Genomic DNA, 25,060 nt, shown 5'->3' on the forward strand with positions numbered 1-25,060 from the left:
AGTTTTGGAACCACGTATTGCGCTTGCGCAGTGCAGCTTCCCAAGACACGTCAACGTGGTGGTAACGTGGGGTCTTTGCACAAACACACCCTGTAACCTGTAGCCACATGAATAGATACATAATCTATCTCACCACACCACGTAGCTCCGTGAGATGTATGCAATAAATTTGGATTCATTTGGGATTTAGTCATAAATGTTGTGTTTTGGGTGAAACTCGCGCCTTTAGAGGGCAAACTGTGCAGGAATGTTCCTACGTGGCAGTGGGAGTGGGAGGGACAGTCTCACCAGGGGTTTAATTAACAGGTTAAGCCCAGTTCAAAGTGCAGAAAACAGCTGGATTCAAGAAACAATGTGTTTGGGTTTATGCATATGTAGTACATGCAATAGATATTGCCACGCTGCAGCATCGTGCTAAAGATTAAAATGAGTCATTTTAGTATTAAGAGTTGTTTTGAGGATTTTTCAGAGAAGAAGTATGTTGATTCAGAGGGAGGAGCTCCAGCAGCCCCCTTTTCCACTGCGACGCTGCGCCCGAGGAGGGATCGGCCTCTACCCGGATACGTGGTGGAACTTGGCATCATTCTCTGCCTCCATCACTTTTTTTCTTTTAAAAATGGCACCCTCCACTTATTCTTCTCACGTCGTCTCTTTATGTTTGATCGTGTTTTTTCTCCTCTCGGCGGTGAACTCGCAGTATGAGAAGTACAGCTTCAGGAGTTTCCCCAGACACGAGCTGATGCCTCTGGAGTCCGCCTACAAGTACGCGCTGGACCAGTACACCGGAGAGAAGTGGCCGGAGACGGTGGAGTACATGGAGGTGTCTCTGCGCCTCTACCGGCTGCTGCGGGACAGCGAGGCCTTCTGCAACCTGAACTGCAGCTCCGTGCGGCTGGACGATGAGGAGAAGTTTGCGGAGTTTCCGGAGTTGCGGGCGTTTGGGAACGTGATTAAGAGGGCGCAGTGCCTGAAACGCTGCAAGCAGGGGCTGCCCGCTTTCAGACAGACCATGCCCAGCAGGGACACCTTAGACGAGTTTGAGAGGAGGGAGCCCTACAGATACCTCCAGTATGCATACTTCAAAGTAAGAAGTCAAATATGTTCATGAGTCACCCAAAGTCAAAGCAAACGGGTTTTTAATGATTTATTTACAAAATGGATTAACTAATTCAAAAGTTGGTTTGCAAACAAACATTTTAAGAAGATTTTTTATTAAATTATCAAAAAGTCAGGGGCAGTCCTAGGGGAGGGTCCAGGGTGGGCCAGTGCTACCCTGGTAGAAAGCTCAGACCAGCTGCATGTACAGTGATGCCTCGTTTATCGCGGTAGATGCGTTCCAGACTTGTTCGCGATAGATGAAAATCCGCGAAGTAGGGACACCATATTTACAGTATTTATTTAACAGGTACGTATTCAGTATTCAGACTTTTAAAACCCTCCCTTTACATAGTACTGTTAACAAACCACCCTTTAATGTACAGAACACTTTATCTAAAACAGGCACTAATATTAAAATGTTAGAATATTAAAGTATATAAAAAGATAAAGATTGTTACTGTACTCACCATGAAAGAAGTTAAAATTTTTTACTTGTTTTTTTTCATAGTTTTATTACAAAAAGTGCATTTTATGATGAAATTGATGAAAAAAACAGGAATTTCTTGATATTTCGCATAGAAAAATACCACGAATCGGCGAATTTCCCTTGAATAAGGCTCCAAAGAAAAAATCCGCGAAGTCGTGAATCTGCGATAAACGAACCGCGAAGTAGCGAGGGATCACTGTAACGCTTTCGTATCCGAAACACTCCTGGTGGGAAGGGATGCGCTGCTGAGCTTGTGAAACGCGTCGTCAAAACTTACGTAAGCATTAAGAAGTACTAGAAATGGAATGAACCTAAATAAAGATGTTTATAGAGTAAAATATATATGAAACAATTAAATAATAGTTTTAAAGAAAAATCAATTAGTTGTCTTATCACCACGAAAGAGGCAGGTTTTATCAGAGTGTGTAATTTTATTGAGCCTTGTCAAAATATTATCGATTGGAATATTCATGTAAGGATATAGTTTTGTTAATTTCACTGAGATCATGCTTTTATTCTGACATCACTGCGTGTAAAAACGATGTGCTGTTTTTGTTGTGTCTCAGTCTAACAACTTGGCGAAGGCAGTGTCCGCTGCACACACCTTCCTGCTCAAACATCCAGATGATGACATGATGCAGAGGAATATGGCCTATTACAAGAGTCTACCTGGAGCAGAAGATCACCTCAAAGACCTGGAGACTAAATCCTATGAGGTACACAAACACACATGGACAAAGGCACAGTGACTTCTCAATTTGTGCATTTAGCATAGAGAGACTTATTTTTTATATATTTTAAAGTGATTAAAACATCCTTTTCACTGTGTGCTTCTGTCCAATTACAATAACATACATCCTCTTAAATCCCAGCTTTTATTCATTAGTTAGATTTTGTAAACTATTAAGTTATTTCCAGGATTTGGTGCTAAGATAAATTTTAAAGATAAAACCCAAAGAAATAAAATAATAATCTGAAATTGAGGTTTAAATCAATTCTATCACAGCATGAGCAAATACCAAGACCAGAGTTTTCTGACCTTTTTCTTGGGGATGTTTCTATTAGGGCTGGGCAATAAATCGAAAATTTATCGTTATCGAAATTTCTGACTCTTATCGAGACAATTTTTCTCGTGTCAATAAATTTGATGATAAACAAAGAAAGAAAAGATGTGTGTAGGTGGGCAGCGTTCGTGTCCCTTTAAGAGGCTGTACCACCTTGGGTGTTTCTCAGTGTCAAGGCGCCTGGCCTTGTGAGGCGATGTCTTGCGAGGTCAGGCGCCTCGCTTACGAGGGGACACTGTCCTTCCTTGGTCAAAGAAAACTGTTAAATGGAACAGACTTGTATCACGTGACCGCGGCCTCCACGGCTGTATTAGTTTCAATATAAATATATGATGAGACTTTTACTTTTTAAATTGTGTATATGTTAATTAAATTAAAAATATAAGTGAGTTACCACCCGCTAGCCACCGAAGCTGCAAATACTAAGCAACTAACCAACCATAGATAACTTCTTTGGATCTAAAAAAAACATTTTAAATTAGTTGACTTACCTTTAAACTTGAAAATTGTCCCTGAAGTAGCTGCCAGCTTCTGATCCGCCGTCCTTTTGATAATACCGCAGTGTATTGTGGGTAATTTTTGACCAAGGCTAGGCTACAAGACACCTTCCATTTATCCTCGCTCAGCTAGCTAAACGGCTAACAAACGGAGAACACACGCCTCGGTAGAACATGAACATTGGAACACGTCTTGGCGGCTCCCGATGACGTATATCCTAGGCAACCGGGGCGGGGCCAAGACATCAAGGCGAGGTTCCTTGGCATTGAGAAACACCCCTTGAGTCACGTAGAAATGTGACTCTACGTAATACGTGACAGCCCCACCTAGTGGACAACTTTTGTTTCTGTGCATACCCGTAGTTATCGTCCATTTATCGTTAATGAGGTGAAATCCTCAATATATCATAGGGCTGGGCGACATGGCCTCAAATCAACATCATGATATATTGAGGATTTCACCTCAGCTTCTTCAGTCAGCCACATAGTTTAGTAACCCTTTTTCCACTCTTTTAGCTCAGAAGCAACCCCTCAGCATAAATGATCCAGGATAGGGATGTACCGATGGGAAAATTCAAACCAATCTCAATATCCGATATTAATACTGCTGTTATTCCCCGATAACTGATATTTACTGATATTCCATTCAATATAAATATTTTTCTACACTTTCTACTCCGTGTCAAAGCAACCAAAACATCTACGTTGCTTCTCTGCTAAACACCATCACAATCCCACGCAGCATCTTTGGGCCAATTTTCACCATCAGAACTTTACCGCACCTTTTCAGCATGCACATGTCTCCGTTTCTCCAGGCCGAAAGAGTATATAGTGGTAATATGCCCGATAGTTGCTGGGTAGAACTTGTGATCAACTCATGCTAATTGGTTGTTACAGTGGCAAATTAAATCTGACGACATCGCCAAACAAGCAGGATTTGTAAAATTGGAAAAGTTGCTGGTGAAGAAGAACGGAAGGAAAATAAAATAAACTGCGTTCACGCTTCTTTAAAATTAACATTTCAAAACTCCTAATGGTTTTTCATGGATAAACGTAGCTTCTTTGCTGCCCTTCTTGGCACAAGGCCATTTTCAAACGTCTTCTTCTCAGATGTTCATGGGCTTGCTGTTGACCCTGTGCTTCCTGAAGCCTCCTTCACCCGTTAAAATTGTTTTTCATTTGCAGACCTTGTTTGTGCGTGCAGTGAGGGCGTACAACGGCGAGAACTTCCGTACCTCGGTGTCAGACATGGAACTGGCTCTGAGGGACTACTTCAAGATCTATGATGAGTGTCTGGCCGCGTCTGAAGGCCCGAGGAACGTCAACGACTTTAAAGACTTCTACCCCTCGATAGCTGGTCAGTTCTAACTGGAAACAAATGTGCTAATTCCTTAAATGTTGTTTTTATGTTGTGTCTTGCGTTTTATTTAGACCACTACATTCAGGTCCTTGAGAGGAAGGTGGGGTGTGAAACTGACCTCACACCTGTTGTCGGGGGTTTTGTGGTTGAGAAGTTCGTGGCTACCATGTACCACTACCTACAGTTTGCTTATTATAAATGTGAGTAACATCCAGTTTTATCGGCGTTTCCTTATTTGGAGTGAACATCTCTGAATTTAGCTGTTCTTCTTTCCAGTGAACGACCTGAAGAATGCAGTGCCGTGTGCTGCCAGCTACATGCTGTTTGATCCCAAAGACGAGGTCATGAAGAACAACGTTGCCTATTACAAGTATCACATGAAGCAGTGGGGGCTGACAGAGGAGGACTTCCTCCCAAGATCAGTAAGTAGCACCGCGTCCCATCTTAATTTAAAGGTGCAATAAGTAAGAGCTCTACAGTGCAATAATCTCAAAACAGTCTGTCTCAATCATGTTAGAAAAAAGATTATGCTGAAACAAAATTTCCTTCTCAGCCGGCTGGAGGGTTGTCAGGTTTTCTCCTTCCAAAAAAGAAAAATGAAAGAGGGACGTAGCCACCGTTTACATTCGGTGAGTTGGCCCCGTCTGCGTTGAGCTAACGCTGGAGATTCAGCATTTGTAGATCAACACCGGCAGGCAAAAAGCTCCAGAGTTGTTTTAAAAACTGAAGACAGTAAACAGGAGTGACCCAGAAGTTATTTCTTGTACCCCGAATGAGCCACGACATATTTTTGTTTTACTCTGATATCACGTAAAGAAGGCTAGAGGCTAATGTTGAGCTAACGATGCTAATGATGAATTAGAAGCAAATAGTCAGCTCAAAAACAGTCTTCTACCCCTATGTCCTGCATTAGCTTTTGATAGAAAACAGACGGTGAAACTCTAGGATTAGAAAATCCTGACAGATCTACGTCACCCTGTCACTTAACATTCATGGACTCACCCTTGTTGATTCCCGACGGGGGAGGCTGTTGTTGGTTTAACGTCCAGGAAACAGCAGAGAAAGTCTCAGCTAGCAGAAGCTAACTATTAGCATTAGCAACCCCAAAACAAGGCAGAACTCTTTCAGACTTGTTATTTGTGGAGATAAAACATCAACGTTCCAGAGCAAACCGAGTCAGTGGTAGAGTTGCGTTGTTGTTAGCCAGTCAGAGGTGAGATGTCCAAATATCAGGAAATAACACTCAAAATCCTGCCGTCTGAAGCTACGTCTCAAACTGGCGCAGCAGAGCTCTTTCTCACCAGAGAACAACTTACAAGGCATTAATTCCTACTAGAGACCACTGCAAATGTATTAAAATGTGAGTAATGTTGACTTTTAAATTGTAAATATCATTCAGAAATGAATATCTTATAGTAAATCGGGTGTAAATGTCAGGGTTGTGAGAATGTTAGGACCCAAATATGCAGATACCCAGGTGACAAGAGGCAGAAGGAGGTTCAAAGTAAAAAATCATTTTATTTTAGGATAAAGAGCAAAAAGTAATCCGAGGCAGCGAGCCAAAGTCCAAAAAGTCCTGGGGAACAGGAACACCCAAAGCTCTTCTTAGAGCACAAAAAAAACCTGGAGACAAAAGTTCATACAGAGCGTGAGCAATGCTGACAACATGCAACAATGAACCGACACCAGACACAGACAAGACAGAGCTTATATACACAGGGAGAAGTGATTAGGGAAAATGGCGGCAGGTGTGTGGAGTGAGAGCTGTAGGGAAGACAGGTGAACCTAATAGTCAAAATGGGCAAACAGAAACAGTGGAGGGCCAAATAAACCTAAAAAACTCTAAAACACAAAACTGAACCTAAAGGCTGCGGTAAGGATTAACACACACACACACCATCACACACACAAATGCACTAATATAACCAGGAATGGGGAATGGACACACACACACACACACACACACACACACACACACACACACACACACACACACACACACACACACACACACACACACACACACACACACACACACACACTAAATGAACTGGGTGATGGACACACACCCACACACAGCTGGGGACAAAGAGGCTGGAGCTGCAACTTGGGGCACAGAGGATAACTAAATGAACACTGGACCTGAGGGGATGATAAAAAGGTCTACAAACAGAAGACACCATATAGAGATGCAGACATGACACATGAGGGCGCTAGAGGACAACAAAAGGAGCACCTAGAGAACAAATGGAGGACAAAAGGAGACACATGAGATGAGACCCCGACACAGACCATGACAGTAAATTTATTGTTATTTAGTTGTTTTGCTCTCATTTGAGTCTATTAATGTGTTTTTGTTTGAGTTTCAGGGCAAAATCTGGATATATTAGTATTTTCAGCCATGTTTAACCACTGTGGCTTTTAAAATCTAAATATATTCTCAAGAAGTTGTGTGTGTGTGTGTGTGTGTGTGTGTGTGTGTGTGTGTGTGTGTGTGTGTGTGTGTGTGTGTGTGTGTGTGTGTGTGTGTGTGCGCGCACACTCCAGGAGGCAGTGCGGTACTACAATCAGACCACCATGCAGCTACAGATGTTTGAGTTCTCCAAGCAGCGCCTGGCGAGCGATGATGAGGTTTGTGAGTGCTGCGTTATTCTGCATTTAAAAATAGAGATAAGTAAAACAAGTACGTCACTTATCACCATAAATGTGTTCACTTCTCATGAAAGCTGCTTACAGTTTGCATCTAGAAGGTCAATTTGTGCAAAACCTGTGGGAAAATCTTGGGATTAGTCAGTCTGATCACGACACACACTCCGCAGCACAGCATGCTCTGTGCACATCAGGCTGCTGTATCACCAGCAGACATGCGAGGGCAGCAGGAGTCAGCGTTTACTGCACGATAGTCGGCTTCATCAGGCCAAAGCTGCGTAAGCCAGGATTACGTGTTGTATATGCTAAATGGATCTCTGCTCCAGGCTTTAATCTCGTTAATAATGCTGGATATGAGGAAATCACTGATAACTGTGTCAGAGGGGGATTTCTGATTCAAACAAAAACAGACCTTTTGGACTTTTTATCTTCACAGGGGGACGTGGTGGAGTTTATAGACGAGTTCCTGGATGAGGATGAATAGGAAAACACTGAAAATGACTAAACTATCCAACCATTTGTATTTATTAGGATTTCAACGATCTTTGGATCTCAGAGTTTGGCTTCTTCACCTGCAGCTTTTTTTAATGAGGCTCTTTATTTTGATTCTTGCAGTTTTTGTTTATCTGAACAGCTCAAAGTTTTAATGAACTCATTTTTTCTACTGTGAATCATGTCGTTTATGAAATATTTGCAATAAAAGAGATTGAGAAAAAAACTTTTTTATGCAAAACAATTGGGATTTTTTCCCCCACAAATTTTAATGGCATCATCCAATAAAAGTTAGGAAACACTGAATGCGATGGATTATTTTTTTCCCAAACTTCAATAATTTTGCTTTTATTGAGGAAAAATCACAAACATTATTTTATGAGAAAATTTTTGTTTTCTACACAAAGACAAAAAACTGAGTGAAAGACGATAGGAGAATGTGAGTGAAAGAATTCGGATAGAAAAATGTTTGAACATTGAGTCTCTGTGCAGTTTGTCACATGATGGTGTTAAAAAAAACCTCACTGGAGAAGATTGTCCCCCTCAGCATTTCTCCTCTCCTCGTTGCTGACTTCATGTCTTCATCAATGTTTTAAAAATGAAAAGACGAGTTAAACAGTAAAAAATCTCAAGAAAAAGGCAAAAAGCAGCTTTTAAACGTTTATTGAATCTTAGAAAACACATTTATTAGTTTTTATTTCTTTATTTCAGCACATCGCTGGTCGGCATAAATAAAACAAAACTGGGGTCTCATTTATCAAACATTGCGTAGAATCCTTACTAAAACCGTACTTAAGCTCAGCAAAAAAATGTACTTACGCCAAGTAGTTTTGTGATCTATCAAACATGGAGTACGCACAGCTGCACGCAATCTCCGCTTCATAAATCGGAGACTATCTAGAAAGGTTCTCAGCTGCATTTTAGTCACATCCCGCCCTCACCACGCCCACTTACTGCCATAAATAGCCAATGCAAAGTGCCTTGTGGATCTCATGCATATACATAAGCCGGATGTTGCAGCGCTCCACCAATGACATGGCGACCGTAGATCAAGGTAGATCAAGGAAGATCAATTTCACAGAAGCAGAAATTGAGGTACCTGTGGGTGAGGTGGAGAAATGAAAGGAAGTGCTTTTGCAAAACAAGAGAAAATCCACGGAGTGGCACAGCGTTGCTGAAGCCGTCAATGCTGTGAGTTCTTCTGAGAGATCTGTGGCGGATAAAAAAGAATGGTCCAATCAGGATTTGATCCCCAGACTCCCAGGTGAAAACCACGTGCGCTAACTGGTCAGCCAAACAAGAGATCTCCACTGTCCAAGTAACCAGGGCGGATGATCAATCGGGTCACAGTGACCACTGTCACAGACGCTTGAGATTCTGTCTCAGTCTGTCACCCTGCTGATATTCTGCATTCCATACTCTACGCTTCAGGCGTTGTGTGCGCACATGTGTGTGAGTGTGCGCACATGTGTGTGTGTTTGCATGTGCGTGTGTGTGGGGGGTCTTGCTCTGTGTGAAAACGAAGCAGTACAAGTGATAATGCTGCAGGATTTCATAATTTTATCTTCTCAGCAGCAGCACTGCAGGTGCTCTCCATGTCCAACATGTGCGTTATCCAGGTCCTTAGTCAACTTAAAGTTGCGAACATTTTTCCGCTAAGTTTTCTTTCATAAATCCCAAAGTTTGCGTGGAAAGTTGCTTACAAAAATACTTTAGTAATCCCAGAGGGAAATTGATTATGCAGTTTTCTGAACCTGTTTTGTGCGTAAGCAAGCTTGATAAATGAGGCCCCTGGTATTTTAGCTGAAAATGGACCAATTAATAATAAAAAAAGACCTGTTGCCTTTTTAAGATGATTAAAGAGCAAGTCACCCCCAAATAAACTTTTATTTTTGCTGATAAACTAAATAAACGAGTGTCTAATCGTGCTGCAGACTCGTGTCGTCAATAATTTGGCACTTCAGTGCATCTTAGTTAAAATTTACATATTCTGCCTAAAACTGGCAGTGTTGTGCCGTTGTCAGGTAAAAACTGCACTGTATTTTAATTTAAATCTGCCACCGCTATTGGCTAAGAGGTATGCTATGATGTAAACTGGTACATTATGATGTCACAATGCTGTCGTGAGCCTGTGTGTGTGTATTTCTTAGCAGCTCCGCCCTCTCGGTCTGCCAGGCAACAGAATGTGTTGCGTTTTTCAAACATGAAGTGGGAGTGGAGTTAGACTGGTAGGGGGTGACTTGCTCTTTAATGACACACAGATACAGTATGTAAAAAGTTGACTGTATGTTGTTAATAAATATTTCTGTGTCGCTGGAATTATTTCTTACATAAAAACACAATAATTAAAAATGTATTCATAATTTTGTGGTATACCTCAAAACATTAAAGTGAATCATATGAAAGGAAATTCAGCTGTGGTGCTTTCACTGACCAGGAGAAAAATGGAATTTATCAGTGTCAGATTAAAACAAACTTGAGCACATTTGATGTCTGTCTGGAAATTGCCTGGAAATTGATAAAATATTTATAGTTTTCTGATTTAAACTTGAAATAACAGTAATATGTAGCATATATTTACGTGTGTAAAAGCAAGAGCTAACAATGGAAACAACAGTGACTTTTCTAAAGTGTTTGTTCTAAAAATGGCTATTAACAGTGATTAGTAATAAGTAGTTATTTCTCTAATAACTATAATAATAGGCTCTGATAGTAGGATTGGAACTCTTCTAGGCATTTGGGTTTATTTACATTTATTACAGAGTTCAAAATGTAAGAATAGAAAAATAAAAGACAAATACCACAGAATCAAACTAGAACAAAGAAGAAAATCAGATTTAAGTAGAGCATTTAAGTGACTTTTAATTCTAGGTAAAATATCACACAATCACTAATATTTATTAAAGGTTTTAGGAGAAAATCAAATTGTTTTATGTTAATGACCAAAGAAATATGAGATAACATTTTTTTTTGTGATTTAAAGCAAAGCATCAATTTTTGGGCTTTTTTCTTCCGCAAGTAATAAAATTTTCTTAAATGATTATTAAAAATAAAACCTCCCTTTTTTCACCATTGTATGAACCCTGAAAACCCTTTTTCTCAATCTAATTTCAAGGCTTTAGGCCAACATGAACAAACCTTAGTGGACTTTTCAAACTGGTTCTGCTCCAAACACAAAAAAGGATCATCAGCATAAAAACGAGTAATGTATGATCCCACAGACACGGGATTATAGTTGGGTAAAAACAAAATATGACCATATTAGGAATTTTTGCTTGCATATGTGTCACCAAAGCCAATAAAAACTTACATTCAGGTGCAAAATGTAACATTTGGTATTTAAATGCTTATCTGGCATTTAGTCACCTTTTAATTGCTGGTTGAAAACTCGATTATAGAACCCTAAGCACCACACCTATTAGTATTTGCATGTAAAATCTCTTTATTACGTATATTTATGACACCAGAGTTCTGTTTGCCCTCTAAAAAAAGTAAATCTCACTGAAATTGTCAGGCACGAATGTCACAAATCTAGAAAAAACTATAAGCTTGTTATTTCTCTGGTACCATGGCAACACTATGTCTAACGTATTCTTGACTTGTTGGGCTCACTTCTGTCTAACCAGGAGTCTGTTAAACATTATTAGTCTCATCTAGTTAAGGCAACACAGAAACCAAGATGTCCAAGACCCTTCAGAGTTTCAGTCTCTTTTCAAAGTAGGTCTTGTGTTGCTGGGATTTGTTTCCAGTTTCTGGGACTAAAGCTCATTGGTGTGTCCAGCTAAATGTGGAGACAGTTTAAACCGAAGGTCAGGGACAAGAGAGGGACAGCAGGTTTAGGGATTTGTTGTCCTCTGGTTTCACGTGATTTTCAGTAACAAGTCTTCGTGTGTCACAGTATTTTTGTGGACTCTACCACGTGGAGCTGTAACAAGTCCATATTCATCCGTAATCCTCCCTCCATGTGGAAGTGTCCAACAAGATGTGACGACGTGACATCCCTCACATCTTCATCTGACTGTCTCTGTCCTTCATCGCTGACCTCATCACACCTTCTGCTGCATCTCTATCTGCTGTCCTGGTCTAGTTTGAGCTGGGCCCTTCTCGTTCATCTCATATATCGAACTCTTCTGCTGTTGCCGCCGGTAACACCACACCCCGAAGATGACTGCCATGGCAACGGCACACATCACCACGATTATGGCCGCCACAGTGGGACCTCGACTGGCTGATTTCGGCGGGTGGGGGGGACAGTGTTCTCCCACGCACATGGCCTCCCCCATCTCTCCTTCCACCTCGCCCATCTCACCGGGCAGGTTATGCACAGCGTGTTCCCCCATCGCGCCGGTGAAGATGTCGCTGTTGTGCGCTGGAGGAGCCGGGCCGTGATCGAGGAACGGGTGCTCGGTGAGTTCGTCCAGCCAGGAGTGGGTGGGGGCTACCTGTTGGGTGTCGTAGTCCAAGGTGTCTGAGTATGAGGGAGAGTCTGAATGCTCTAACTGGTCGTGAGAGGTGCCTGGGGTCCTGATCCCTGGTCTCACCTTCTTCACCACCTCTTGGTCAGGTGCCATAGTGGGAGAATAAACCTTGTCTGATGAGCTGGTGTGAGGAACTTGTCTTCGGACTTCCACCTCGTTGGGTTTTTCTGTTGTCTTACCATCCTCTGATCTTGGAGGCTTTTTTGTTGAATCACTAATTTCCGCATCTTGAACAGGGTACCCATCCAGCCATGTCTGACCTTTGGTGGTCTTACCTCCTGTCCCCCTCTGGGTGATGTTTGGCCACCCCTCCTTGGCTATAGAAAAGATTGCATGCATGGGACCATCATCGTCTTCGTGACTATCAAAGTCATCATAGCTGTCATCGTATTTGTCTTTCAGATCATCGTGGGTATCACGATGGTCATCATCATCGTGGTCGTCATCTTCTGGATGTTCCTCAGATACATCGACATCTTCTCCATTTTTGTTCCTTTGATCCTCTGTTTCATCATCACGATCTTCGTGACTGTGGTGTTCATCGTGTGCATTGTCTTGATCGTCATACTCCCGTGTGCCATAGTGAACACGATCTTTGTCTTCTTCATGCTCGCCCATGTCATGATGGTCATCGTGATCATCACGATCTTTGTGACGATCCCGTCTATCGAAATCATGAGGCTGACCTTTGTGCTTCAAAAGGTCATCGTCTTCTTGGCGACTATCAACATCACCTGGATCATCAGTATGATGGTCATCATGGTCGTCGAGATCATCTTGGTCGTCGTGGTCATCGAGATCATCTTGGTCGTCGTGGTCATCATGGTCGTCGTGGTCATGCTGGTCTTCAGGATCATCCCGGTCGTTGTGGTCATCAGGGTCGTCCTGGTCCTCATCATGGCGACTGTCGTCATGATCCTCAAATCTGTCTTGCCCATCATCACGATCATCAACATCAAGTTGGGGTGAGAGGCGGTGCCTTTCCAGGCTCTCGTTTTCTTTGCTCTCCTGGGATTGGGAGCCAGAGACTCTTTGTGTTGTTTGTGTAACAGAGTCTGTGGAGAAGGAAAGTCCCTTCTCCTGGAAGGCTTCAGAGGGGAACCAGAAAAGATGTTTTTGGGAGAGAAGTGAGACAGGCTCCTCTGTAGTTGCGGCTGCATCAGTCCCAACCACCTTGCTCCTCCCCTTCTCCTCGTTATTAACTTGGTCAGCACCTCCTTGAAACAGTCTTTTGTTATCGATCACCATTCCTCCCATTTCATGTTCCTTCTGCAGGTCTTGATTCTCCTCCACGCTGAACCTGAATCTTGTCTCTTGCTCCTTCAGGCTGCTCTTTCCGTCTTGTGGCGCACCTCCGAACACCTCCTCGTACAACTCATCATGATCCTTCTCTGAGCTTTCATGGCTACGATCCGTATGTTCGTAGGAATCTTCAAATTTGTCCTCGTAGTCTACTTGGCTAACAGTATCATCTGAAGATATAGAAAAGAAATCATCTTTAAATCTTGTGAACCTTCAAATTTAGAGGTGAAGTATTTTACACCCCCACAAATTTCTTGTTTTTGCTTTTATTGTCACTTAAATGTCTCGGATCAGCAAATAAATAGCAATGTCACACCAAAATATCAAAAAGAGGTCCTTAACCTTAACCAAGTGAGGCCTCCAGGGCTTTAGATGTTCTGGGTTCTTGAATCCCTTAAGAACATGGCATGGTGTGTTGCTTTGAGATTTTTGAGTCTTCTCTGGTATGTTTATACATTTTTATCAGTTTACAGATTTTTAAATATATTAAAATCAAAATTCATGTCATAAATTATCATTCAACAAATATTTATTGTTTCCTTTATCGGACCTAAATCATTTCATAAGCCCGCATATTTATCCTGAGACAGTTAAGAAACCACGACTTCAGAATAGACACACTATGAGCCTGACCGCACAGGCCTGGTCTTCTGCCTCAGTCAACATGGCCGCCTTATGGCATGTCTCACTGAGGTGTCAGCTTCATCTGAACTCACAAGTGTAAGTCTGTGCTCTTCAAGCTTCTCGTGCTTTTCACCTTTGATGCAGATCTGCACCGCTCCGTACCACTCCCCACAGCTGTCACACAGCAGGCTGAAGGCAGCGTGTCCAGTTGGCATCACATAACCGGGCACGCACTTGTACAGCAGCTCGTCTCCCATCTCAGAGCCAGACTGCTCCTGTAGATGAGCGTTGGGAAAGGATGGAGGGTCTCCACATGCCTCCGCTGACAAAAAGAAAACGCATTTAACAGGATTAAAAGTTAGATTTGATCTTGTTTGCTTTTTCAGTGACCCAGAGACAGAAACAGATCTTATGCATGTTTATTTGTTCAAATATGATAGCTAGACTGTGATCGAAGGGGTTCTGGTGCATCACGTTTAACTTCACAGCTCCCATCTACACCCATTAAAAAAGTAAATGAGAAATTATCATTTGTCCTAAATAACTTACAAAGAAGATATAATAAGATGTGTTGCATGAAATCCACCCGAAGAACTGAGTACATTTAAAAAGGTTCAAATTATACAGATGTTTAAACAAAAAGTATCACCACAATCTTAGGCCTAGTCCACACGTAGCTGGTTTTTTTTAAAAACGAATATCCGCCCCTCCAAAAACTTGCATCCACACCACCTCGTTTAAAAAAACAACTCTGTCCGCACGTACCCGGATAAATACGTTGTTAAGGACATGCCAGACCTGTAGGCGGCAGTACTTCCCCCGTTCTTAACCTCGTCCTTCGTCTGTGGTCTTCCGCAAGCAGCAGTAATTCCGCTTGCAAAAACAAACGAGCAAAAAGCGCTTGGACACTTGATAAAGCGTGCGCAGCTCTGAGGGCATCCATGCTGTCGGCTAGTGTAAACACAGGTCGCACACGTGATGTCAGCATTTTTTGTCGCGGAACGTGACAAAAAAGGCCCTGTCCACATGTAGCCGGGGATCTGCCAAAGCGTAGATATTTTTCTACGTTTTGGCCTGTCATCCACACGAAAACGGAGTTTTTTCACACGAAAACGGATCTTTTTAAAAACTCCGGCCAAAGTGAAGATCTGCGTTTTCTCCGTTTTGGGTGTCTGCGTGTGGACGGACAAAACCGGAGTTTTAAGGTCCGCAACATCACTTTCCGCGACAAAAAAATGCTGACATCACGTGTGCGACCTGTGTTTACACTAGCCGGCATCATGGAAGCCTTCAGACCTGCACTCTGTCACTACCCGATCCATCAATTGTCCAAGCGCTTTCTGCTCGTTTGTTTTTGCAAGCGGAATTACTGCTCCTTGCAGAAGACCACAGACGAAGGATGAGGTTAAGAACGGGGGAAGTACTGCCGCCTACAGGTCTGGCATGTCCTTAACAACGTATTTATCCGGGTACGTGTGGACAGAGTTTGTTTTTAAACGCGGTGGTGTGGATGCAAGTTTTTGGAGGGGCGGATATTCGTTTTCAAAAAACCCCGGCTACGTGTGGACTAGGCCTAAGTTTTTCTCAATTGTTTACACACATTTTCTGGTACTTGAGACAAAATGACCACAGCATGTAACCAATTCACCAACCCCCTTAACCAGTTCTGATAAACTACAAGCACAATTCCTGCTTTGCACTCAAATTGCAAATCTAAAGCACACTTTTCTCAAAACACTGCACACAATTATCTGCTGTTGGCACAATTGTCATGCAGAAAATATCTTGTTTTCACAAGGAGCACACTGCTATTCAAACATGCACACTGACAAGGGCAAACACCCGTCACACAGTTTTCCAATCAGCAATCAGAGCTTTAGCATAAAAGGGCAACAGGTGAGCTCTTCTGTGTTGGAGCAATGGATGCCAACATTGGAAACAGAGGCATAACCAGAGGAGTGAGAGTAAGAGGAGGAGGAGGACGAGGAAGACCAAGGACCGTAATCTCTGATGAGATCCGAGCCACTTTGGTTGATCATGTGGTCAACCATGGTCTTACAATGAGGGAGACTGGGCAAAGAGTACAGCCAAATTTGAGCAGGTACACTGTTGCATCCGTCATCCGGACCATCCGAAATGAGAATAGGTAAGAAATCTTCTCTCACTAGAAAATGGCAGTACTGCATATCAATACAATCAGTATTCAATGAGTACAGTAGTAGTATTGCCTGTGGATGGTTTTGTTGGACAGTAAAAATACTGTAAAGTATGTTTCCAGTATTTAGGAAATGTATACCTACTTTGTATTCACATTATTTTACTATTTGTTTGGCAGGACTGAAAGATTACCAACACGAGGAGGTCGGGAACGTCTTCTGTCTCCTGAACAGGAAACTGAAATCATGAACATGGTCCTAGAAAACAATGCCATGGCATAACGGCAAATACAAAGAAAAATAATAGAAAACAACATGTTTCTAAATATTGATAGGGTCAGCCTATCAACACTGGACCGTGTCTTGCGCAGAGATCATCTCAGGATGAAGCAGGTCTACAGGGCGCCATTAGAACGAAACTCAGAAAGAGGCAAAGAATTGCGACATATCTATGTGCAAGTGAGTCCCGCAACTGATGCACACACTCAACACTGTGTACAGTAAATTATACATATTTTAATATTGTAATCATTGTGCTTCACATTAGTGACCACTCCATGTATTTGTGTGTTCAGAGTGTAAAAACAATATTCTGAAATATTTCACAACACGTATGTCTATACTTCTGTAGTAAGTGTAACACTGAAACATAAAAGGCTTAAGTCATTATGGTGAATGGAGAAGACGTGTTTTTCATTCATCGTAGTGTTTTACATTGAGAACATAAGTGTTCGCTGGATCTTATAAATGTCTATTCATATGATTGTGTGTCATTTGAAAACGTTGTGAGGAGAGAAAACATTGTTTTGAATGTGAAGTTTCATTTTGCAGGTTAATTGAGGGGTTTTGCCCATTGTGTGTGTTTTTTTTGGATTTGTGTGTAGACTTCTGAGAATATGAGGCATGCTTTCAGAAAATGTGTGTAAACAATTGAGAAAAACTGTCATCATCATCATAACCATCATTTACCATCATCATCATCATCGTCACACACAAATGACTAAACCCTGGCATCCCTTTGCAAAACAACTCTGCCATCAGATCTCGTAACATGTTCACAAAATGAAACGCGTGTTTTCATTTGGTACACACAGCCACACTTTCACATCACACACACACACACACACTGAATAAATACAAGCAGCTTTTGGCTGAACACTACCAAGCATGGAAAGAACACTGAAGAGCAAAACTAAAAACACAATTAGAGAAATGGAACACACTGAATCTATTACAATGCCCACTTCTCTCACAGACAAACATTAGACATCACACACACTTTGAAACAAAACATTTTGTTTTTAAACCTCCCACCACCACCACCCCTCTCCCATTCAAGCATCATCATGGGGCATCATGCCTCCGGTCTCTGTCTGGCCAGAGGGCCTCGTCAACATCACAGGCGATGTCCTCCTCTTTCTCCTCCTCCTCTTCCCCATCCTCCTCTTTCTCCTCCTCCTCCTCTTCTCCATCCTCCTCCTCCCATACGTACCCCTCTCCCGCTCTATTGTCTCTGTTCTCCATTGCTCATCAAACAGAACCGAGCGTCAAGCCTCCTTTTATGCCGCAGTCCCTGACTGCAAATTGCTCACCAGACGCAAAAGTTTAGAGATTTGAATATTTGTGTGTTGTTGATAGAAGCTTTGAGAATTGATGTGAGAAGTGTGTGTAAACCTGAAAATTGTGTGCTGCGTTTTGACAGCAAGGTAACGTGAAATTGACATCAGAGTGTAAAGGAGGAAAATCAGAGTTCTAATATAAGGAAATCTTAAGTAGTGATAAACTGAGTCAAGCGACTGGGAACAGAAGTAGAGGTTGTGAAAACTGTGCCTCATTTTTGCTTTTTGGTTTTAGCAATAAAAAAAACTGTAAAACAAAAACAATAAAACCCACTTCACCTATAATTTATAACAATAATATTAATACAGTTTCATTGTTCTTCGTCTTGGTCTTGGCGACTTTACTGACCTTTGTCTTTGATGCAGAAGGCTCTCAGGTGTGCAGCATCTTCTGTAGCGTTTTCTACCCTCACCTTCACCGTTTTCAGTGAGCTGCCTTCAGCATTACACACCGTGGTCCTAAACGGACAGAATATCACATAGATTCATGCATGGAACAGGACACAGACGCTACAGAGCGCTCTGTTCTCACTGTCTGCTCATTCAAACGCTGTTCGAACATGATTATGTGGTCCGATCACAGCTCAGACATTCCTCAGTAACACCTGGAACAGGAAACGAGGGATGTTAGCTCGAAGGAAACAGGACTTTGTTTTTTAGCCGTGCAGCGTTCAATCGTTTGTCATCCAAAAACCAAGTCAAACTTTCCATGTGACATCCTGTTCCCATAGAAACCACTTGATGCATTTAAGCTATATTTCTGAGAAGGATCACTTGAAGAAGGTAAATCTGGATGTAATCAGTGACTCTGGATCTGTTTCAGTTTGTAACGGCGAAAGATTTGTCCGGGTGAGGAGCCTTCTCTCAGATTTATTAGTTTCTGCATGACTTGCGAAAGCGTGACGGGGGAGACACTACGGTGGGAGGGGCAACCTGAGAGGTGCTTGTTTTACGAGACACCCCAAGAACCTGCGTCATGTTAACACAGATCCTTTGCTGTTACTCTTGGAGCTGAATGCTAAAATATTGGGACCCAATAATATCTGAAATTACACTGCAAAAACTGATTTCTGAAAGAGTAAAAAAAGTCAAATTTTTAGACATTTTCTTATTTTTGATACTAAAAAAAACAATAATTCTCTCGAAGATAAATGCCTAAAAATTAGACTATTTTACTTCTTAGAAATCAGTTTTTGCAGTGTAATTCCTGCATTTCTCTCAAAGACTTAGTGGTTCCTGGAATATCGAGTCCCCGAAGATGCACTTTCTGTCATTGTCTCATTCTTTTGATCATTTTGTTGAAAGTTTTATTCCTTGTTTTGACTCCAGCTGTTTCTACGTTTATAAAACCACTCCAGTCATGACAGTGCTAGCTATTAGCTTATCAATCCCAGAGGACAGAAAGCAAAGGCTTTACACAAATCCCTGTTCCAGTTGAAAATCAGTGGCGGTTTTACCATCAGGCACAGGTCGGCGGCCGCCTGGGGCCCCCTTATGTTGGGGGCCCCCTAGCCCTGACTGTTGGCACCCCTCTGTTAATGCCACAATTGACTATTCCTTTGAGAAGTCCGATGCACGAACAGGAAGTGATTGGTAGTCATTCCACTCCAATCCAGTTGGTGGCAGTAATGCACCAAATTGTTGTTTACCAAATGCCACAAGACCACAAATAAGAAGAAGAAGAGAAAGCAGAAAAAGAAGAAGAGAGGCGGGAGCGTTCGTAACAAACTCGAAGCGGTAGTGAAAAATGAAGCATGAAATGGAGTTATCCTAGTGGCTCCAATAAGAGAAAGAAACTGCATGCTTAAAAAAGCTTTCATCTTCACTTCCGAAAGTGACGTCATTTTTCTATGTAAACATCAAAAGGAAGCAGAAAAAGAAAGACAATGGAAAAGGTTTCAAGTGAGAAAAACAGACCAAAATAGAAAATGGAAGAAAACAAAAGAAAGGCAAAAGCACAGGAGCACTGACAGGAAGAAGAAAGCAGAGCAAATATTGAAAACACTCAACGGGAGAGAAAGACAGGAAAAAAGAGGAGGGCTAATAAAAAGTGAAAATAACTCGTGTCAGAAGAGGGTGGAGTTTTGCAAATCCAATTAAAGATAAGACTGTCGAAAATTTAGTGTAAGGGGGCCCATATCTGTGTTTGCCTTCGGCTCCCAAATTGCTAAATCCGCCACTGCTGAAAAGTCATCATCTTGGCTGGAACTGGATCAAAATTTAGATGCTAGACCAAACTAACTGAAGATCCTTCTTTAATGACCAGTAAAATAGTTAATTATCTACCTGACTTCCTCCACAGCTAAATCAAATGTGTCCCTGTCTCTGTGGTTGATGAAAGCAGTGTGTCACATCGCCGTGGAGATGAGGCGCGTAAATAACACCCCAGCTCTGAATTCCCTCATCCTCCAAGAGAATACAGAAGAGTCTTTCACTGTCTCTTCCTCCCCAAACCCTCATCAAGTGTGTCAGCTTTGTATCCGTACCGCACTTGTTAAAACTTGCCGCCACTTCCTTTCATCCATTCTCAGAAGCTCCATCAGAGCATGCACACAACGTGGCATCTCCAGAAATCTCAAGACCCTCTGCTCATTATTTAAAAACAAATATTCCTTTTCTCACCCCACTGCGCCTCCATGGAGCCACCCACGGGTGCACTCGGAGAAGAAGCACTCGGCCACGGCGTGATGGAGCTCCTCCACTGCTGCCAGGCGGGCGTGTTGGGAGGAACACGCTTGCTGAGCATCTCTGAAGCCCTGAAGTCCAGACAAATTCCTCTGGTCCAACACAAACACTCGACCTGCACAGAGAGCAGAGAAAAAAAATGACCTTTCTTGGCTGTAAACATCACTTCTCAAGCGTTATTTGTCAGAAGTGAGAAAAATGTATGTTAAGAATTTTGTTCATGAAGGACATTTTCAGAGAATAAAAATTTTGATGGCAAAGGAGAAATAAAAACAAGTATATTTAAGTAATATTTAAAGACTACTATATCAGAAAAGGCTACTTTCATTAAGAATTGGAGCAAATTATTCAGCAATACTTTTTATTGTAGCTGCTTGAAAAATGTTTAAAATAAAAAAATATTATATTTCTGACAAATTTTTATTACATTAAAAAATATATTATTTTAGGCTTATTTTTTTTACAATAAAAACGATATGATATCAATAGTGTAAATTATATATATTCAATAATAATAATGACAAGTAATAATGTTTAATTTTGTATTTTAACTTTTCTTTACATTTTTATAATTATTTGTAGTGTAGTAGATTTTTTTTGTCCAGGCAAAATCAGTTCAGGATTCATTTAAAGAAACTAAAATGATTAAGTGTCTGACCTGGGGTCAAACGTTTAAGGAATTATTACACACATAAAATATTTTCAAAAGTTTGTGGAGACAAAGCTCAGGCTCAAACGAGTCATTTATTCAATAAAACCTGAGAATTTTTGAAATTTTTGAAGTTTTTATTTTTTTTATTAAGTGTGTTCCTGTATTTATCTAATAAGCAAGACTATTTTTTCCCAGAATAAAACCCCAGAAATTAGTGGGAAAAGGACCATAAAACGCACCAGGTGCCAAATTGTTTTGCGCACCTCCGCAGGTGCGATATCAGACGGTTTGCGCACACACTGAAAAAATGGAAGCGCTCTGTTTGTTCAAGTCCTTTTATGTAGTTTCTACATGTAGAGGTCATTTAATGTAGTTTCTACATGTAGAAGTCATTTAATGTAGTTTCTACATGTAGAAGTCGTTTAATGTAGTTTCTACACGTAGAAGTCCTTTTACGTAGTTTCAACATGTAGAAGTCATTTTACATAGTTTCAACATGTAGAAGTCATTTTACATAGTTTCTACATGTAGAAGTCATTTTACGTAGTTTCTACATGTAGAGGTCCTTTTACGTAGTTTCTACAAGTAGAAGCCATTTTACGTAGTTTCTACATGTAGAAGTCATTTTACATAGTTTCAACATGTAGAAGTCATTTTACATTGTTTCTACATGTAGAAGTTATTTTATGTAGTTTCTACATGTAGAGGTCCTTTTACGTAATTTCTACATGTAGAAGTGCTTTTACGTAGTTTCTATATGTAGAAGTCCTTCCACGTAGTTTCAACGTGTCGAGGTCCTTTTACGTAGTTTCTACATGTAGAAGTCCCTTTACGCAGTTTCTACATGTAGAAGTCATTTTATGTAGTTTCTACATGTAGAAGTCCCTTTACGCAGTTTCTACATGTAGAAGTCATTTTACGTAGTTTCTACATGCAGAAGTCCTTTTACGTAGTTTTCACATGTAGAAGATCTTTTACGTAGTTTCTACATGTAGAAGTCGTTTAATGTAGTTTCTACATGTAGAAGTCCTTTTACGTAGTTTCAACATGTAGAAGTCATTTTACATAGTTTCTACATGTAGAGGTCCTTTTACGTAGTTTCTACAAGTAGAAGCCATTTTACGTAGTTTCTACATGCAGAAGTCATTTTACGTAGTTTCAACATGTAGAAGTCATTTTATGTAGTTTCTACATGTAGAGGTCCTTTTACGTAGTTTCTACAAGTAGAAGCCATTTTACGTAGTTTCTACATGCAGAAGTCATTTTACGTAGTTTCAACATGTAGAAGTCATTTTATGTAGTTTCTACATGTAGAGGTCCTTTTACGTAGTTTCTACAAGTAGAAGCCATTTTACGTAGTTTCTACATGCAGAAGTCATTTTACGTAGTTTCTACATGTAGAGGTCCTTTTACGTAATTTCTATATGTAGAAGTGCTTTTACGCAGTTTCTACATGTAGAAGTCATTTTATGTAGTTTCTACATGTAGAAGTCCCTTTACGCAGTTTCTACATGTAGAAGTCATTTTACGTAGTTTCTACATGCAGAAGTCCTTTTACGTAGTTTTCACATGTAGAAGATCTTTTACGTAGTTTCTACATGTAGAAGTCGTTTAATGTAGTTTCTACATGTAGAAGTCCTTTTACGTAGTTTCAACATGTAGAAGTCATTTTACATAGTTTCTACATGTAGAAGTCATTTTACGTAGTTTCTACATGTAGAGGTCCTTTTACGTAGTTTCTACAAGTAGAAGCCATTTTACGTAGTTTCTACATGCAGAAGTCATTTTACGTAGTTTCAACATGTAGAAGTCATTTTATGTAGTTTCTACATGTAGAGGTCCTTTTACGTAATTTCTATATGTAGAAGTGCTTTTACGTAGTTTCTATATGTAGAAGTCCTTCCACGTAGTTTCAACGTGTCGAGGTCCTTTTACGCAGTTTCTACATGTAGAAGTCATTTTATGTAGTTTCTACATGCAGAAGTCCTTTTACATAGTTTCTACATGTAGAGGTCATTTTACGTAGTTTCTACATGTAGAAGTCATTTTACATCGTTTCTACATGTAGAAGTCATTTTATGTAGTTTCTACATGTAGAGGTCCTTTTACGTAATTTCTACATGTAGAAGTCATTTTATGTAGTTTCTACATGCAGAAGTCCTTTTACATAGTTTCTACATGTAGAAGTCATTTTACGTAGTTTCTACATGTAGAAGTCATTTTACGTAGTTTCTACATGTAGAGGTCCTTTTACGTAATTTCTATATGTAGAAGTCCTTCCACGTAGTTTCAACGTGTCGAGGTCCTTTTACGCAGTTTCTACATGTAGAAGTCATTTTATGTAGTTTCTACATGCAGAAGTCCTTTTACATAGTTTCTACATGTAGAAGTCATTTTACATAGTTTCTACATGTAGAAGTCATTTTACATCGTTTCTACATGTAGAAGTCATTTTATGTAGTTTCTACATGTAGAGGTCCTTTTACGTAATTTCTACATGTAGAAGTCATTTTATGTAGTTTCTACATGCAGAAGTCCTTTTACATAGTTTCTACATGTAGAGGTCATTTTACGTAGTTTCTACATGTAGAAGTCATTTTACGTAGTTTCTACATGTTGAAGTCCATTTACGTAGTTTCAACAAGGAGAAGTCCTTTCACGTACTTTCTACATGTATAAGTCATTTTACGTAGTTTCTACGTGTAGAAGTCCTTTTACGTAGTTTCTACGTGAAGAAGTCCTTTTATGGAGTTTCTACATGTAGAAACTCCATAAAAGGACTAAGTAACTTGAACAAACTGAGCTCTTCCAGTTTTTTCAGTGTATCAAAATCAGATAAAAGTCATAAATAAGTCCCAGAGTAGCGCTTTTTCAGATGTTTTTTTACTAACAACTTCAAAGTGTTTACTCACCATCTGCACTCACCGCTGGGGTCACAAGGAGACACGCCAGGATTGCAAAAAGCAAAGATTGGACAGTTTCTTTCCAATAATTATGCATCTTTGTCCCGTCTTCTATTGTTTTTGTTTTCAAATTAAAAAACTTCCAAATGTCCTACAAGTCTCTGCTGCTTGTTCTCTCTGTGCCTCTGTCACGGAGGCAATCTGAGGAGGATGCTGTAGGAGAAATAAAAAAGAATAGAAAGGAAAACGGAGCAAGGAGGCGCAGCTTCTCTTCCCCAAATAGGCGCAATGACAAGCAGATGATGCACTTGTGTGAAAACTCGCATGTTCCCGTGAGTAAATACGTCACGGGGCAAAATCTTCAGAGTGGGTAGAAGGTGTCGGCTGGAGCGAGAAGGTGAGATGACCTCCAGAAGAAGTGGAGGAGTAGGAGGAGGTGGAGGAGGTCACTTCCATATTTGTGCAACCTTAAAAACTCTTTTTGTTTGCAGTAAAAAAAATATTTAATGCACCTAAAAATTTTAAAGAACCAAATTAACTACTTTTAGACAACAGTTCTAAACAAAATGTGAAGCAGAGGGAAAGAGCTGAAGCGCTCAGGTTGAATGAGAATATTTAATCTGTGCTAATTGGTTCTAATGATTAAAAATAAATGAATAAATATAAAGGATAATAAATGTTTCATTTTGAAAAATGTTTTCATTGTTATACATGTTTTATAATGTTTTAATTTTCTGTTAAAGGAGAGAAATAATACTTGTTTTTAGTAAATTCTAATAGTCAATAGCAAACATGTTCATGAAGGTCTTTGCACTAAATCCCTCTAACATGAAGTGAGTTTTGGCTGTTTTAATCTTGACAGTTTTGGTACCTTCCAGAATGAGTCATTTCAAGGCTCTGTCACTTTAAGAAAACAAGCTGGAGCTGGCCACGCCCACCTATTCCTTGACTGGCTGCCATAAGCTGAAAGCTCCTCCAGCAGCAGAGGCTCTTC

General features: G+C 40.6%; 2 protein-coding genes across 2 annotated transcripts; one reads left to right on the forward strand and one right to left on the reverse strand.

The window, feature by feature from the left end:
- Positions 1-286: 286 nt before the first annotated feature.
- crtap (cartilage associated protein) lies at positions 287-7,953 on the forward strand. Its single transcript, XM_015973926.3, has 7 exons — positions 287-1,084; positions 2,152-2,301; positions 4,332-4,503; positions 4,578-4,706; positions 4,783-4,928; positions 7,054-7,137; positions 7,592-7,953. Exons 1-7 carry the CDS (start codon positions 479-481, stop codon positions 7,637-7,639), a joined length of 1,335 nt encoding a protein of 444 aa, XP_015829412.2. The 5' UTR covers positions 287-478; the 3' UTR covers positions 7,640-7,953.
- Positions 7,954-10,365: 2,412 nt separating this feature from the next.
- On the reverse strand, positions 10,366-24,326 carry susd5 (sushi domain containing 5). The gene is made up of 5 exons (XM_015973925.3): positions 24,076-24,326; positions 20,449-20,626; positions 18,176-18,285; positions 14,185-14,373; positions 10,366-13,597 (listed from the first exon to the last, which is right to left on the reverse strand). The coding sequence occupies exons 1-5, from the start codon at positions 24,161-24,163 to the stop codon at positions 11,694-11,696; spliced, it is 2,469 nt and encodes an 822-aa protein (XP_015829411.3). The 5' UTR covers positions 24,164-24,326; the 3' UTR covers positions 10,366-11,693.
- Positions 24,327-25,060: the final 734 nt, after the last annotated feature.

The sequence above is a fragment of the Nothobranchius furzeri genome, chromosome 19 (genome assembly GCF_043380555.1).
Source record: "Nothobranchius furzeri strain GRZ-AD chromosome 19, NfurGRZ-RIMD1, whole genome shotgun sequence".
Lineage (NCBI taxonomy): Eukaryota > Metazoa > Chordata > Actinopteri > Cyprinodontiformes > Nothobranchiidae > Nothobranchius > Nothobranchius furzeri.

Coding starts and splice junctions, on each gene's coding strand:
- crtap (XM_015973926.3), top strand. CDS start 479: ATGTTGATTCAGAGGGAGGAGCTCCAGCAGCCCCCTTTTCCACTGCGA. Junction 4,504..4,577: donor CTTCTACCCCTCGATAGCTG/GTCAGTTCTAAC, acceptor CGTTTTATTTAG/ACCACTACATTCAGGTCCTT. Junction 4,707..4,782: donor ACAGTTTGCTTATTATAAAT/GTGAGTAACATC, acceptor TCTTCTTTCCAG/TGAACGACCTGAAGAATGCA.
- susd5 (XM_015973925.3), bottom strand. CDS start 24,163: ATGCATAATTATTGGAAAGAAACTGTCCAATCTTTGCTTTTTGCAATC. Junction 18,286..20,448: donor CTCCATGGAGGCGCAGTGGG/GTGAGAAAAGGA, acceptor CTGTCCGTTTAG/GACCACGGTGTGTAATGCTG. Junction 13,598..14,184: donor GGTGCAGATCTGCATCAAAG/GTGAAAAGCACG, acceptor CTATATCTTCAG/ATGATACTGTTAGCCAAGTA.